Source organism: Molossus molossus, unplaced genomic scaffold (assembly GCF_014108415.1).
Source record: "Molossus molossus isolate mMolMol1 unplaced genomic scaffold, mMolMol1.p scaffold_m16_p_13, whole genome shotgun sequence".
Taxonomy (NCBI): domain Eukaryota; kingdom Metazoa; phylum Chordata; class Mammalia; order Chiroptera; family Molossidae; genus Molossus; species Molossus molossus.
Window position 1 is genome coordinate 51567251 of NW_023425348.1, and position 18204 is coordinate 51585454.

The 18204-nt window shown below is 37.8% G+C and overlaps 2 protein-coding genes and 2 pseudogenes across 2 annotated transcripts; 2 read left to right on the forward strand and 2 right to left on the reverse strand.

Annotated features, from left to right (window-relative positions):
- Positions 1–3161: 3161 nt before the first annotated feature.
- LOC118628961 (olfactory receptor 10A3-like) lies at positions 3162–4106 on the reverse strand. The gene has a single exon (XM_036260039.1). It carries the CDS (start codon positions 4104–4106, stop codon positions 3162–3164), a length of 945 nt encoding a protein of 314 aa, XP_036115932.1.
- Positions 4107–6156: 2050 nt separating this feature from the next.
- On the forward strand, positions 6157–6982 carry LOC118628611 (annotated as a pseudogene).
- Positions 6983–14127: 7145 nt separating this feature from the next.
- LOC118628937 (olfactory receptor 10A3-like) lies at positions 14128–15169 on the reverse strand. Its single transcript, XM_036259991.1, is given in 1 exon segment — positions 14128–15169. A coding segment is annotated over 1 exon segment (1005 nt). The 3' UTR covers positions 14128–14164.
- Positions 15170–15776: 607 nt separating this feature from the next.
- Positions 15777–17989, forward strand: LOC118628612 (annotated as a pseudogene).
- Positions 17990–18204: the final 215 nt, after the last annotated feature.

Genomic DNA, 18204 nt, shown 5'->3' on the forward strand with positions numbered 1-18204 from the left:
CCATTCCCAACCCCTCCTATTCAGCAGAATAACGGATGTCCTAGTCAGAGCAATTAAGCAAGACAAGGAAATAAAAGCTATCCAAATTGGAAAGGAAGATGTAAGATTATCTTTGTTGGCAGACAGTATAATTTTATATATAGAAAAGCCTAAAGATCCAAACAAAAAAACTGTGAGACCTAATCAACAAATTCAGTAAAGTTGCAGGATATAAAATCTACAATCAGAAATTAGTTACCTTTCTATACACTGAAAACAAAATATACAAAAAAGAAAATTTCTAAATTCTGTTCATGAAAGCATCAAAAAATAAAATAGGGATAAATTTAACTCAGGAAATGAAAGATCTGTTCAATGAACACATCAAGACTGGTGAAAAATATTGAAGATGACACCAATAAATGGAAATATATTTCCTGGTCATGGATTGGAAAAATTAATATTGTTAAAAGGTGCATACTACCCAAAACCATCTATAGATTCAATATAATTCCTATCAAAATTCCAATGGCATTTTTCACAAAAATAGAAAAATCAATACTAAAATTCATGTGGAACCACAGAAGACCCAAATAAGCAAAGCAATGCTGAGAAACAAGAGCAAAGCTGGAGACTTCACACTTCCTGATGTCAAACTATGCTTCAAAGGTATAGCAATTAAACAATATGGGACTGGCATAAAAAATGGCATGTAGTTGAATGAGACGCAGAATTGAGAGCACAGAAATAAAACTTCACACATATGGTCATGTAATATTTGACAAGAGAGCCAAGAAGGCTCCGTGGGGAGAGGATAATCTCTTCAATAAATGGTGTTGGGCAAACTTGATAGCCACATACAGAAAAATAAAACCTGGGCCCCTATCTAACACCATCACAAAAATTAACTCAAACAGGATTAAAGATTTAAACCTAAGACCTGCTATTGTAAAACTCCTAGAATAAAACATAGAGGGAAATCTCCTTGACAATGAAAATCTCATGGCAGCGATTTTTTGGACATGAGACCACAAGCACAAGCAACAGAGGCAAAAATCAACATGTGGGGCTACATCAAACTAAAAAGCTCTTGCACAACAAAAGACATAATTAACCAAATGAAAAGGCAACTTACCGAATGGGAGAAAATATTGGTAAATCATGCATCTGTTAAGGGGTTAATATTCAAAATGTATAAGGAACTCATACAACTCAATGACAGAAAAATAAATCAACCTGATTAAAAATTAGGCAGAGGAACTGAAGAGACATTTTTCCAAAGAAGACATAAAAATGGCCAACAGGTACATGAAATGATGCTCCACATCACTCATCATCAGGGAAATGCAAATCAAAATCCCAATAAGGTGTCACCTCATACTTGTTAGAATGTTTATCATCAAGAGGACAAGCTAAAAATTGTTGGCAAGGATGTGGAGAAAATGGAACTCTTGTGCACTCTTGGTAGAAATATCTGTTGATGCAGCCACTATAAAAAACAGAAAAGAGATTCCCCGAAAAGTTGAAAATAGAACTACATTATGATCCAGAAATCCCGCTTTTGGGTATATATATCCAAAGAAAGTGAAAAAGGGATTTTGAAGAGACATCTGCACTCCCATGTTTATTACATTATTCACAATAGCCAAGATATGAAAACAATCTACAATTGGACTGTCAATGGAAGAATGGGTTTTTAAAAATGTGATGTATATATAATATGAAAGAATATTCTTCAGCCATAAAAAAAGGGAGGTGGAGGGAAATCCTGCCATTTATGATTCATTATAAATAAGAATTAACCTGGAGGACATTATGATAAGTGAAATAAGCCAGGCAGAGAAAGACAAATACTTATCCATGGAATTATAAATTAATTAATTAACAACTATTTTAAGTCTGACTCGTACAAACAAACAGTAGAATGGTGGTGTCCAGGGCCTGGGAGTGGGGGAAATGGGGAGATGTTGGTGAATGGATACAAACTTTCAGTTACAAGATGAATAAGTTCTGGGAATCTAATGTACAGCATGGTGACTATAGCTAGTAACAACTTATTAAATACTTGAAATGTACTAATATATCTCAAATGTTTTCAACCAAAACACAAACAGTTATGAGGTGATGAATGTGTTAATTAACTTGACTGTGGTCATCATTTGACAATGTATGTATATCAAATCATTATATTGCACTTTAAATACATACAATTTTAAGTTTCAATTATATCTCATTAAAGCTGGGAAAATAAATAAATTAAGGTATTAAAAAAGAAAAAATGGTTTATACAATCAGTGAATGAACAAATGAACTAAAGAATAATTAAAAGGAAACTATTTAGCTTCCTTTTTTTTTTGCTTCTTTTATTTTTAAAAAATATTTTTTCTTTATTTACTTTTTAGAGAGAGGAAGGGAGAGGGAGAGAGAGAGAGAAACATCGATGAGAGAGAACGACTGGCCATCTCCTGCATCCCTCTACTGGGGATTTATCCCACAACCTGGGCATGTGCCCTGTCTGGGAATCGAACCAGTGACCTCTTGGTGCATGGGTCGATGCTCAACCACTGAGCCACACTGGCCAGGCTTGTTTCCTTGTTTTAGATAAGCCTTATTTAATTGTTTCTTTTAAGAGCTATGAGAAGGAAAGTTCAGGATATCAAGGAATAGAATTCAACCAAACTTTTTTACCGATACTTCTTTGATGTTTAACTGAAAACAATATTATACAACATTCAGGTATTACCCACAGTTTCGGCCATCTACTAATGAAATTTTTTAAACTACTGTAATATTTATGAAAGTTTGCAAACACAGTTTCTTTGCTTTAACCCATCAAACTCATGTTGGTAAACCTACTCGGTAGAAATTAAGCACCAATATGTATGAATGTATAAAACCAGGTTTCATATTTAACATTCTCTAAAGGAACAAAAATCTAACAAACAACTGGATGTCCTCCAATGAACAATTTTTTAAAGAAACTGCATTATACCCAATATCGAGGATTATACTGCATCTAAGAAAATAAAAACGTATATAGATAGATGCAATATATTAGCATATTTGTAGAACTCAGAGAGTTAAGCATATCCATGCCAAGAAATTAAAACTATTTTTTCAGCATTTACTAAATTTAAGGGTTCAGTCAGATAATGACCAATTATCACGAGGCTTCCCAGCTGTCAGAATGTGTGCAAATCCACTTTTCTTCGGCACAATTTCATCAAAGCTCTTTTCATCTCACTGTTTCGCAAGGTATAGATCAGTGGATTCAGCAGAGGTGTAAGAAGTGAGTAAGCCAATGACATCAGCTTCTTGGTTTCTGGAGAATAGCTAGATCTGGGTTGTAGATAAGTCAGGCTGGCTGTGCCATAGAAGAGGGTCACGGATGTAAGATGGGAGGCACAGGTGGAAAAGGCCTTTTGCCTCCCAGTGGTTGATGGCATCTTCAGGATGGCAAAGAGGATTCGAATGTAAGACAAGAGTATCAACAAGAAAGGACAAATGATCACCAAAATGCTGCCAATGAATGAGTACATTTCAAACAGAAAGGTGTCTGCGTATGTGAGCTCCAGCACTGGGGGAGTCTCACAAGAGATATGATTGATTTCACTGGGGCCACAAAAGGGAAAACTAGACACCCACGATATTTGCACAGTACTTACCAGGAAACCAAAGACCCATGAGAATGTAACGAATTTCAAGAAAACCCTTTTGTTCATAATCATTGGGTACCTCAGAGGTTGACAGATTGCAACAAATCTGTCATATGCCATTGCCACAAGGAGAAAGCATTCGGTCCCACCAAAAGAAATAATAAAATACATCTGCACAAAGCATCTCACAAATGAAATCGGTGTTTTCTCAGTGGAGAGAACCACCAGCATCTGCGGCATGATGGCTGCACTGAGACTCACGTCCACCGCAGACAGGTTCTGGAGGAACAGGTACATGGGAACTTGGAGGCTCTGTTCCAGGCAGATGATGACTATGATGATGGCATTTCCTACCAGGGTCACCAGATACATAGTCAAGAAAACCCCAAAGAGCTGCTCTTGGAGTTCAGGAAAATTTGAAAAGCCCAAGAGGATGAACTCAACCACAGAACTTTGGTTTTGACTTTTCATTTTGGTAGGGGAGTGTATACTGTTTCTCTAGAGACAGTTTATGAGTTATGAAGTTACCATCCAATAGCTGAGTCTGTGCCCGTGTTCACCCCACATATTCTTGGCAGATGATATCAAAAGTATCTCATGCTGACAGAAATTCAGTTTGGCAATTTTGGAGAGTGGCCAATTACTCAGATTAATGAATCTTTCCAGTAAAAATAAGGAAGTGGAGAATCTGGCTCAGAAACCTTATCTGTAAAGTACAAAATACATCAAAGTTCTTTTGCACCTTTTACATTGTGTAGTTCGAAAATTAAACATAGTTTTAACATAAATGTTTTATAACTTCCACTCCAATGCCACTGTTCTCAGTACCATTTATTTGTCTCAATTTTAAATAATATAAAATTTAAGATTATAAAAAATAAAGTATTAAAAAGTAGACAAATGGGAAAAAATACACCCACAAAATTTTTATGAAGACTTAATAATTCAAAGGTGTAGCAAAGTTGTTTTATAGTTATAATAACTATGTTTAAAGTACATATACGTGACTTGGTTAAATATGGAAATGTTGTGGAAACACACAAAGAGGGTTATATTTCAGATACATCTATCTTAAGGGATCTGTAAATAATGTGAATTGACTTCAGGCTTATGAAGTTATGCATAGACTGGTCATGGCCAATTACAGTAAGATTGGCACACACGGGTAATTTTAAGAGCCAGTACTCTATGACTCATACTTGTGACCATGATGACTTAAGAAAAGTCCAATTTTGGTCATTCTGAAATGAATTTAAATGTTTCTCCTCTCTCCCTCTCTTTTTTCCTCTCCTCCTATTCGCCTTCCCATAAAGAAGTTCATTTGATCATTAATGATTCAACAAAAACTGATTAAGCAACTAATGTTTTCGAGGCTCAGTAAACTCAGGCACACATTTGATCCTACACCTCAGCAGAGAACTGGAAACACTACGTGAACTAGCATTCCAGCCTCTTCTCACTTCACTCTAGCTCCTCCCATTACCCCTTGCTCTATTTTCTCCATTGTCACCGACTAACATTATCATACAAACAGGCAAACATGTATATTTAATATATATTGAAATCTAACTCACTCACTAAAAGGTAAAGTCCAGGATTGAAACGTTTTTGTTGTTGTTCTTTGCTATATTCCCAACATCTAAAATAGTCCCTAGCTTTTCATAAATGCTAAACCAATATTTGATGAATAAGGAATTTAAAAAATGAGAAAAATCCATGATAACTTTAAGGAATGAAATGTCTTTTTTTTTTTTTTTAATTCTCACCCAAGGACATTTTTCTATTTTTGTTCAGGTAGAGTGGGAGAAAGAGAGAGGAAGAGAGAGTGAGAGAGAGAGAGAGAGAGAGACAGACAGACAGACAGAGAGAAACATCAATGTGAAAGGGACACATCGAGTCGCTGCCTCCCACACAAACCCAACTGGGGCCAGGGACAAACTGTGACCGAGGTACATGCCCTTAGCAAGAACCGAACCCGGGTCTCTCTGGACCACAAACTGACGCTATAACTGCTGAGCCAAACCTTCCAGGGCAAGTGACTTTTTAAGAGTGAAACCAGCACACAAAACTTTTGGGAAGCAGAAATAATAACAAGTGCCTTAGACATTTCAATGAGGGTCAGATTAGTTTGAATGGGGAGGGAGAGTGTACAACTGTAATCATGGGATGTCATCAGTGGAAGTTATAGTAGGTGGAAGGACAAAGGCAAAAGGACGGGTGACTTGCTCAGGTGGGAGATATTGGATGACACCTTGTTATTACAAGAAGGCCTACTGTCCTTTATGTGATGATTTGAAAACCAGCAGATACACTTGTGGGAGGTGAGAAACCCAGGAGAACTCAGTAAGGACAAAGTAAGCTGAAGTCATTTAATATTGTCTTGAGTGCAGATCAGTAGCATATTAGCAGACAGAAGGCAAGTTGATTTGCTTCTGTGTTTCACCATAATCACCCATTAACCATAATAATTATAATTTGGATATCAAAAACTCACCTGAAATTAGTAAAATGTAGTCGCATGATGAAACATTTAAAGCCTTTTCAGCTCCCTGAGCAGCACCGGGGCGGTGGGCAAGAACAAGTGCCTGACAAAGGCGACAAAAAGAGAGCCAAGCAGAGAGTGGATGACTCAGTCCTAAGAAAGATGGGTGTGATGTGAAAGCACCCGCTGTGTTCAATATGAGAAATATCAGAAAACACCAGGCACTGGAACTCAAGGAAACAAAATCGCATCTAATGGTCTCAAAGGTGGTGTTTTTGAAGTGAGATTAGCTGATCTGCAGAATGATGACGTTGCATTTAGAAAATTCAAGCTTATTACTGAGGATGTTCAGGGTAAAAACTGCCTAATTTCTATGGCATGGATCATACCTGTGACAAAAGGTGCTTCATGATCAAATAATGGCATACCATGATTGAAGCCCATGTTGATATCAAGACTACCGATGGCATTTGCTTCCACTGTTCAGTGTTGGCTTTACGAAAAAACACAGCAATCAGATTCTGAAGACCTCCTCTGCTCAGCATCAACAGGTCCGCCCATTCCAGAAGAAGATGGAAATCATGACCCAGGAGGTGCAGACAAATGACTTGAAAGAATTCATGAATAAATTGATTTCAGGCAGTATTGGAAAAGACATAGAAAAGGCTTCCCAGTCAATTTTTCCGATGCTTTATGATGTCTATGTTGGTAAAGTAAAATGTTGAAGAAGCCCAAGTTTGAACTGGGAAAACTCATGGAGCTTCATGGTGTAGGTAGCAGTCCTGGAAAAGCTACTGGGGATGAGACAGGGGCTAAAGTTGAACAAGCTGATGGACGTGAGCCCCCAGTCCAAGAATCTATTTAAAATTCAGACATTTAATGGTGACAAATACGAAAATTCTATTTGTAATTTTAAAAAAAAGAAGAAGAAGAAGAAGAACATCTCTAAACGGGAGAAAAGTATAACATGCATTCATTTGCAAATATATAAAGTGGATACTTTATTTTGTCTTTTAGTTAGAAAGTTAGGATATCTTTTAAATAAAGTACAAAACCTTTTAGGACTGACCATAAGCATGTTATGGAACAGAATTGTTGTGAGTGGTAAAGAGCCACTGAGCACAGATACTCCACGTTTTCTTTGTAACTTTGAAGACCCTTATGCTGCCTCGGATAACTCACCGATCACTCCCGTCTGTAGGTTTCATCCTTGCCATTGAAAAAGGTGAGAAATACACTTATTCACCAAGTTTTCTTCTAATTGCAAACCTATAAAATTTGATGATTATTTCACCCAAAGTATTTCTACCCCTAATTATTGCCAGAACTCTTCTCTAAAAGGAAGAGGAGGACAATTTGAATAGATCAAAACTAACAGCTACTGATTTAATTTTTGCTGCTGTGTCTGATGATTCCTGAGCACAGAAAAATCCCTCCAACAGCATCTCCAGCTATCAGGGAGAAGAAATGTGCATGGAAAATCCAACATCAAGCACACAAGCAGAAACTTCACTTCCTTACCTACTGACTCTGTCTCTTTAATTTACACTACTGAATCAGAAGTTTTACCTTGAGCCAGAGCCACCTTCTCATGTATACAACTCAGTGATTTAGTGCACTGATTCCAGAACATTATATGTCATTGAATAGTATGTCCTAAAGAATCCCTCCCAGGAGAACGTGGAATCACTTCATAAACAATGATCTCCCAGGATAACTAAAGAGGCTTACTCTTGGCCTCTCTGGTGAGAAAGCTCAAGAGCACGAACCTGGAGCCACCTCTCCTTCATGTTTCTGTAGGGGAAATGCCTCTTCACACAAGAGACTCAATTTCACCATGACAACTCCCAATAGGGGGTTGAAGAAGAGGTTGAATAAAGGTTGTAAATGGAGAGAGAAGAGAGTGGTGGTGTGAGGGATGAGGGTGTAAGCAAATGCAGGTGAGCTGGAGGTACAGAATATGGTTAGATGAGATGCACAGTTAGGACAGTGTCCACAAACAAATTAGGGAAAGTCTACTGAAGCTTTGTAGGAAGCCTAGATGCCCCACCCCTCCAAGAACTTTTAATTATTTCTAGAAGAACTATAGGGTCACTTATAACTTTAGAGAAAAGTGTCATTACAATTGTTTACATGTATGGAAATTTTAAACTAGCAGAGTCAAAAGATCTGGACTAGTTCGTATGATTTGAGTAAGTCATTTAGCTCCCCTGATTCTATTACGTTCCTTATAAAATAAGCATAACATCATTAATCTCATGGAATACGTGCGCGAATGGTACTTGGGGATCAGGCCAAACTGGATTGAGCAATGAATAGGCCATTAGCTCAGTCCTGGCAGAGTGAAGAGATAAACAAGTCTGCATACTTGGCTTTGTCCAGATGGGATGACGTGGTCAGAAAGCAGGTTACCTTCGTCTACTTCTTACCACCCCTTTCCTGGAGTAGGTTTCATTCTCAAGGTAGTTCACTCCTCTTGGCAGCAATAAGGCTTCATTCTGCGTAATCTGTATCCAGTGGGAAATGTACCAGTTATCCTGAGGAAAAGAGATTTTCATTCACAGATTCAAGTTCAAAGGACTTTCCCATATCACTCACCATGGTGAGATTACACCCAGTGCATGAACAAGTCACCTGCACCAGGCTGGGGAAATGCTGCCTACTATGTACTTTCCATGATTCAAACCCCATACAATCCCCTGTGGGTTTCTATTATACAGATACATTCTGTTCACTGGTGTCAGCAATGGGAACGCAGGTGATGTGTACTTTAAGAGAAGTCAGCAAGACAGAGCCATGATCGTTACGCTTTCCTCTGTGTGTATCCAACTGCAAGGAAAAGTGTGCAGAAACATTTCAAGTACATGCTAAGAGATATAAAAGGAAAGTTATATTAATATCAAACTATAATTCATAGCCAATAATATTAACTAATAAAACAGAAATAAAAATGTGGAAATTTTAACATGTCTCCTTCAATGAATGACTGAAAAAAGAGACAAAAAAAAGACATACAAATGGGAAGATTTTATTAATACAATTTTTATTTAAGATGTGATAATAAAAGAGTAAATATCAATCAGAAACAATACGTTTTATGCTGCTAAGTCTATATTTTCTTCCCAAAATATTCATGGGATATTTATAAAATTTGACTATGTATATGTTAAAAGAAAATATTAATAAATCCAAATACTTGGGAGTCATACACATAACATACTTTGCAATAAAACTGCAAAACAACAACCAAATAGAGAAAAGAAAACTAAAGTCTTGGAACTTTTTAAATACTCTGAAAGTATCTCTTATGTTAACAGCAAGTCAGAAATGAAATAGAGACTACTAATAAATTCATTTGTAATTAAGTAAAACACGATTCATTTATTAATATGTCCAAAACTGAACTCCTGGTCTTTTCCTAAAACTTGCTCCACCCTCTGCATTCCTCATGCCAGATAATAGTAGCTTCAAGCTTCTAGTTACAGGGGCCAAAGGCCTCAGAGTCATCCATGAATCCATTTTTACTCCCAAACCATATCTAACCCATAACATATCAAAATACAGTGTTAAAAATTGTCACTTTTCCCAAAGCTAACACTGGTCCAACCTATCTTTTTTCAGTTGGATAATTGCCGTAGTCTCCAAACTTCTGCTTTCTTCCTCCCTTTCCTCTGCTCAGCATACTTCAGTAGTACCCTATCCCATTCCATGTAGAAGCCCAACTCGAAAACAGAGATTAAAGATATGTTTCCCTTCCATGGCTGGTTTTCACAGTGGTTAGAGTGTCAGCACATGGTCCAGAGAGTCTATGGTTCAGTTCCCACTAAGGTCACTCACCTCAGTTGGAGTTTGTCCCTGGCCCCGGAGGGGTCGTGTGGGTGGCAACCACTCGATGTATTTATCTCTCACTTCCTCCTTAGCTCCCTCTCACTCTATAGGAAGATAAATGCAAAAATGTCCTCAGATGAGGATTAAAAAATTTTTTTTTTAAAAAATAAAGATCTGTTGCCCTACCTGTGTGGCTCAGTGGTTGAGCGTCGACCCATATTCTAGGAGGATCCTGGTTCGATTCCTGGTCAGGGAACATGTCCAAGTTGTGGGCCTAATGCCCAGTGTGGGGCATGGAGGATGCAGGTTCTCTCTCATCAATGTTTCTCTCTCTCTCTCCTTCTCCCTTCCTGTCTCTCTAAAAATCAATCAATCAATCAATCAATCAATCAATCAATCAATACAGATTTGTTTCCCCCTCGGGGTTCTCTGGAGTCATCCTTGGCACAGTCCTTGTTCAGTCCTACTCAGCCATGCAGCTTCCTTGCTATTTCTCAAATCCTCTGGCCATGTTCTCATCTCAGAGCTCCTGCCTTTGTGTTTCCCTGAACATGCACTAAAATGCTAACTAACTCTCTTACGTCCCTTTGCCCAAGTGGCATCTTCTCCATGAGATCTTCCCAAATCAACCTCTTTAAAGTGGAATCCCAACCACAATGCTGCTATTCCGGTTTATTTTTTCCTTCACAGCGCTCCTCGGTGTAGAAACAGCTAAATCATAAGGATATGGAAAGGTTAAAAATAACAAGATATTCCAAAATAAGATAGCTATATAAAAGAAAATTTATGTAACTGTATTATTATCAGGAAAAAAGCAAACTATGAAGCAACAAACATTACTAAAGATAAAGAGAGTCACTTCATAATGAGAAAAGGTTCTATTCTCCAAGAAGTTATAATAATTCTAAACCGAAGAATATCCATTAATATGGCTGCAAAATATATTCAGCAATTATTGACAGAATCACAAGAAAACTTAAGACTGTAACATGCCTTTTAACCTAATTGATAGAAGAAAGAAATATATCAGTAAGGATAAAGAAAATATTCACAATAGAACTTAGTCCAGTATGCATATGGAGAACATTGTGTCAAAAACTTGAAAGAAAGCACATCCTTTTCAATCACATACAGAACATTTTTTAAAAATCTGATCATATACTAGGACAGCAAGTTTAGCAATAAAAGCTTTCAGAAATGGTGACTTGGAAATATGTAACTGTGGCAGGAAATGTACTGGCCAGTACAACAATTCAAGCATCCAAACATTGGAGGGGATGAAGATTGATAAATCAAAGGATAATAGAATTATATAGTTGTTACGATATTGCAATGATCCCTGCAAAAGACACACAAATAGCTGAGTGCAATCAACAAACCACTGAAAACAAAGTTTGAGAGCCAAAGAACATTTCAGTTGTTCACAAGCACCCTCATCACTTGCAATGGCCAAGCAGAGGATCCAGTCCAAGGTTTAATCATCCGAATGGCTTAACTTCGAAGATAGTTCAGTGCTCAGTTGAAGAGGTTCTATGATGCCCAACTGAAACAAGAGTTGGAAAAATCTGAAGACTCGACACGAGATGGCAAATCTGGATGGATGTCCCCAGTGATTTTCACTCCCAAGACATCTCTGAACCTTCTGAAACTGCAGAAGTGGCCAGTCCCTCCCATTAGCAGCAGGATAATAATATTAAAGGTAGCACACTAAGAACCTTCACATTCTCTCCTGGACACCAGGCCTATACATAGGGTTAAATCACAATAAATCCCACCCTGGAAGAGGCTGGGCCTGATAAGGAGAATGGAGACAAACACAAAGCAGCCTGGACCTGTCAAATATCAACCATGCAACTCCTGCAAGAAATAACACTTAATAAGGGGCTCTGAGGAAAAGACGAAGTGTTCAGAGGGAGAATAATTTGGGAGAAGATGAAGAATAGAGAGTCAAAAATGGTTGCCTTAAGAAAGCACACTTTAAGGTCTAAACAAGCAGCACTTTGCAGTGTGCGGAGGATGATTTTCCAAATTGTACACTTGAAACTTGTGTGGTTTTTTGAACCAATGATGCTCCAATAAGTTCAATTTTAAAACAATTTTAAATAAAGAAAGAATTAGCCAGGCCAGTGGCTCAGTAGTTGACCACCAACCCATGCACCAAGAGAACGCTGGTTCCCAGGGGGGGCGTGCAGGAGGCGGCCAATCGATGTTCTCTCTCATCACATTTCTATTTCTCTCTCCCTCTCTCTTCCTCTCTCTCTAAAAATAAAAACTCAATAAAAGGAAAACATAAAGAAAATTAATTAGCTGAAAAAACATTTCAAATGAGAGAAAGGCATGTTTTTGACATGCTTTCAGCAAAGGGAGACATTTTAAGTTTTATATTTTGAAAGTTTACTCTACTTTTATGGTTTGAAATCTTGGTGTCAACTTCAAAGCCAGGAAAGCATGATTTCAAGGATCAGTCCTATTAGCAACCATGAGGGTAAAACTGGTATTGTCAGCATTGCTGCTATTTACAGTAGAATCATAACAGGGTCCTTCTGGACTGGCTGTTTTGTCAAAATCATAACTAAATGGAGAACCATTGTGATTTTGAAATCATCACATATGCAACCAAACCTTGAATATTTCCCTTGAACATTCAACCTCTATTCCTCACCTAGGGTGGAGACATATGATACGGTGTGGCTGGCTTCTGTGAGCTCCCAAAATCAGTGATCTTTCAATAAACTTTGAATTCCTCAAGGACACAGACTGTATTTCCCCAGGGACAGTCAAACTGAGTCACTCCTAACAAAATCAATGAATGAATAAGCAAACAAATAAAAAGAACAAAATTCAAAATGAAGTTGTATATTTGTCTTGGGGATTAGGCTTTGGGAGATTTCTTTCCCTTGAATGGCCCTATTTAATTGAACCCTTTAAGGGCTAAGAGAAGAAAATTTCAGCATAACAAGAGACATAATCTGATTGAAGGCCTTCCAAATGCCTGTTTAATCCCTACTGTACACATTATACAACATTCAAATATTACTCAAACTGGTTTCAATCATTTGATGACAAAATTTCCTTTCGTGAAAATACAATCAGTTTTTCATCTCTGCTTCTCATATTTGGCAGAGGCAGTAGTAACTAAAAGACTGTTTTCCCACAGCGGAAGGACAATGGGAATAGTGTTTTACTTCTTGGTTATCATCCCTAGAGCAGAAATTAAGAGCAATAGGAGCTCATGTGTTATAGATTCAACGAAGGGACGCTGCTCTGCTTATGACGAACAGCATTAAAATAGGAGGCAAACGTTAAGTGTTTCACATGTTGCTAGATGAGAAAGTATTATCCCTTTCTCTCCATGTGATAGTTAAGGATGTGACTCAAGCATGTAGATACTTAATCACTTAGTTTTCCATGATAATAAATGAATCATCGTTTGTTTATAAACAAAGTACTAAAAGACCTGGGGGCCAACAAAGGGAAATTTAACAAAAGTCTTTACAAACAGTGGTCTATAACTGAAAAAGATCCTAAAACTACCGAGTGAGACTTCAGGGAGGTTCCCATGTAGTTCTCTGGTCACCAACATTCTAATGAATATCTGGAATAATAATCTGTGCAAGTTCAGGAAGTAGAACCAGTTTGGTTTCCCCAAAATAACTCTACTTTCTTAGTCATTCATGGAACAGGTTTTCACGCCAGAAATAAAACTCTCATCTATTTGTTGGTCTCTTGGAACTTGACCCTCTCAGTACAGCCGAGTGGGCGGGCATTCAGGTCCATCTGAAGGTGTTACGATCATCTTGAAAAGTAATCCTCCAACAGCTGTTAAAATTTATAGACATGCCTACGGCATCCCATCAGGTAAACTGTGAGGAGTCTATCATGCAGAAATAAAACATCAGTTCGTAAGAATATATGAAACTAGGTGTTTATTGAAGCTTTGTCTTAATGACAATAATTCAGTAATGACCTGGATGATCATTCTAGAAGAACTGATAAATAAATAATTGTATTATACATTATGAACACATATATCTATGAAAATAAATGACAATAGTACATTATTAATATATTAGGGAAGGAGCCCTAATATATTATTGAACTTCAAAAACTCAACCAATTAAGCATATTCACACCAAGGAATACAGAATGTTTGGCCATTTATTACATTAAAATAGAGTTCAGTCAAGCAATGACCAATTATCACGAGGCTTCCCAGCTGTCAGAATGTGTGCAAATCCACTTTTCTTCGGCAGAATTTCATCAAAGCTCTTTTCATCTCACTGTTTCGCAAGGTGTAGATCAGTGGATTCAGCAGAGGTGTAAGAAGTGAGTAAGCCAATGACATCAGCTTCTTGGTTTCTGGAGAGTAGCCAGATCTGGGTTGTAGATAAGTCAGGCTGGCTGTGCCATAGAAGAGGGTCACGGACGTAAGATGGGAGGCACGGGTGGAAAAGGCCTTTTGCCTCCCAGTGCTTGATGGCATCTTCAGGATGGCAAAGAGGATTCGAATGTAAGACAAGAGTATCGACAAGAAAGGACAAATGATCATCAAAATGGTGCCAGTGAATGAGTACATTTCAAACAGAAAGGTGTCTGCACATGTGAGCTCTAGAACTGGGGGAGTTTCACAAGAGATATGATTGATTTCACGGGGACCACAAAAGGGAAAACTAGACACCCACAATGCTTGCACAGTACCTAGGACAAAACCAAAGGCCCATGAGAAGGTAACTAATTTCAAGAAAACCCTTTTGTTCATAATCATTGGGTACCTCAGAGGTTGACAGATTGCAGCAAATCTGTCATATTCCATTGCCACAAGGAGAAAGCATTCAGTCCCACCAAAAAACATAATAAAATACATCTGCACAAAGCATCTCACAAATGAAATCGGTGTTTTCTCAGTGGAGAGAACCACCAGCATCTGCGGCATGATGGCTGCACTGAGACTCACGTCCACCGCAGACAGGTTCTGGAGGAACAAGTACATGGGAACTTGGAGGCTCTGTTCCAGGCAGATGATGACTATGATGATGGCATTTCCTACCAGGGTCACCAGATACATAGTCAAGAAAACCCCAAAGAGCTGCTCTTGGAGTTCAGGAAAATTTGAAAAGCCCAAGAGGATGAACTCAACCACAGAACTTTGGTTTTGACTTTTCATTTTGGTAGGGGAGTGTATACTGTTTCTCTAGAGACAGTTTATGAGTAATGAAGTTACCATCCAATAGCTGAGTCTGTGCCCGTGTTCACCCCACATATTCTTGGCAGATGATATCAAAAGTATCTCATGCTGACAGGAATTCAGTTTGGCAATTTTGGAGAGGGGCCAATTACTCAGATTAATGAATCTTTCCAATAAAAATAAGGAAGTGGAGAATCTGGCTCAGAAACCTTATCTGTAAAGTACAAAATACATCAAAGTTCTTTAGCAACTTTTACATTATGTAGTTTAAAAATTAAACATAGTTTTAACATAAATGTTTTATAATTTAAGTCCATTACAATGCCACTGTTCTCAGTACCATTTATTTTTCTGAATTTTAAGTAATATAAAATTTAAGAATACAAAAAATAAAGTATTAAAAAGTAGACAAATAGGAACATAAGATACCGACAAAATTTTTATAAAAATTTAATAATTTAAAGGTGTAGCAAAGTTGTTTCGTAGTTATAATAACTATGTTCAAAGTACATATACATGACTTGGTTAAATATGAAAATGCTGCAGAAACACACAAAGAGGGTTATATTTCAGATACATCTATCTTAAGGGATCTGTAAATAATGTGAATTGACTTCAGGCTTATGAAGTTATGCATAGACTGGTCATGGCCAATTACAGTAAGATTGGCCCGCATGGGTAATTTTAAGAGCCAGTACTCTATGACTCATACTTGTGACCAGGATGACTTAAGAAAAGTCCAAATTTGGTCATTCTGAAATGAATTTAAATGTTTCTCCTCTCTCCCTCTCTTTTTTCCTCTCCTCCTATTCGCCTTCCCATAAAGAGGTTCATTTCATCATTAATGATTCAACAAAAACAGATTAAGCTACTAATGTTTCCGAGGCTCAGTAATCTCAGGCACACATTTGATCCTACACCTCAGCAGAGAACTGGAAACACTACGTGAACTAGCATTCCAGCCTCTTCTCACTTCACTCTAGCTCCTCCCATTACCCCTTGCTCTATTTTCTCCATTATCACCGACTAACATTATCATACAAACAGGCAAATTTTATCTATATAATATATTACACAATATATTATATATAATGTATGTTTAATATATATTGAAATCTAAATCCCTCAAAAATGTAGAGTCCAGAATTCAAAATTGTTGTTGTTGTTCTTTGCTATATTCACAACATCTAAACAGTGCCTAGCCTGTCATAAATGCTAAACCCATGTTTGATGAATAAGGAATTTTTAAAAATTAAGGAAAATCCATGATAACTTTAAGGAATAAAGTGTCTTTCCCACCCCCCCAACCCAAGGACATTTTTCTATTTTTGTTCAGGTAGAGTGGGAGGGAGAGAGAGGAAGAGAGAGAGAGAGAGAGAGAAACATCGATGTGAAAGGGACACATCGAGTGGCTGCCTGTCACACAAACCCAACTGGGGCCAGGGACAAACTGTGACTGAGGTACATACCCTTAGCAGAAACCGAACCCGGGTCTCTCTGGACCACAGACTGAGCTCTAACTGCTGAGCAAAACTGGCCAGGGCAAGTGTCTTTTTAAGAGTGAAACCACCTCACAAAACTTTTGGGAAGCAGAAATATTAAAAAGTGCCTTAGACATTTCAATGAGAGTCAGATTAGTTTTAATGGGGAGGGAGAGTGTACAACTGTAATCATGGGATGTCATCAGTGGAAGTTATAGTAGGTGGAAGGACAAAGGCAAAAGGACGGGTGACTTGCTCAGGTGGGGGATATTGGATGACACCTTATTATTACAAGAAGGCCTACTGTCCTTTATGTGATGATTTGAAAACCAGCAGATACACTTGTGGGAGGTGAGAAACCCAGGGGAACTCAGTAAGGACAAAGTAAGCTGAAGTCATTTAATATTGTCTTGAGTGCAGATCAGTAGCATATTAGCAGACAGAAGGCAACTTGATTTGCTTCGGTGGTTCACCATAATCACCCATTAACCATAATAATTATAATTTGGATATCGAAAACTCACCTGAAATTAGTAAAATGTAGTCGCATGATGAAACATTTAAAGCCTTTTCGGCTCCCTGAGCAGCACCAGGGCGGTGAGCAAGAACAAGTGCCTGACAAAGGCGACAAAAAGGGAGCCAAGCAGAGAGTGGATGACTCAGTCCTAAGAAAGATGGGTGTGATGTGAAAGCACCCGCTGTGTTCAATGTGAGAAATATCAGAAAACACCAGGCACTGGAACTCAAGGAAACAAAATCGCATCCGATTATATCAAAGGTAGTGTTTTTGAAGTGAGATTAGCTGATCTGCAGAATGATGACGTTGCATTTAGAAAATTCAAGCTTATTACTGAGGATGTTCAGGGTAAAGACTGCCTAATTTCTATGGCATGGATTATACCTGTGACAAAAGGTGCTTCATGATCAAATAATGGTAGACCACGATTTAAGCCCATGTTGATATATAGACTACTGATGGCATTTGCTTCCAGTGTTCAGTGTTGGTTTTATGAAAAAACACAGCAATCAGATTCTGAAGACCTCCTCTGCTCAGCATCAACAGGTCCGCCCAATCCAGAAGAAGATGGAAATCATGACCCAGGAGGTGCAGACAAATGACTTGAAAGAATTCATGAATAAATTGATTCCAGGCATTATTGGAAAAGACATAGAAAAGGCTCACCACTCAATTTTTCCGATGCTTTATGATGTCTTTGTTGGTAAAGTCAAAATGTTGAAGAAGCCCAAGTTTGAACTGGGAAAACTCATGGAGCTTTATGGTGTAGGTAGCAGTCCTGGAAAAGCTACTGGGGATGAGACAGGGGCTAAAATTGAACAAGCTGATGGATGTGAGCCCCCAGTCCAAGAATCTGTTTAAAATTCAGACATTTAATGGGGACAAATAAAAAATCCTATTTCTAATTTAAAAAAAAAATCTCTAAATAGGAGAAAAGTATAACATGCATTCATTTGCAAATATTTAAAAGTGGATGGTTTATTTTTTTTTATTAGAAACTTAGGGTATCTTATAAACAAAGTAGAAAACCTTGTAGGACTGACCATAAGCATGTTATGGAACAGAATGGTTGTGAG

Bases quoted from the DNA above. Each gene is read 5' to 3' on its own strand.
- LOC118628961 (XM_036260039.1), bottom strand. From the start codon at position 4,106: ATGAAAAGTCAAAACCAAAGTTCTGTGGTTGAGTTCATCCTCTTGGGC.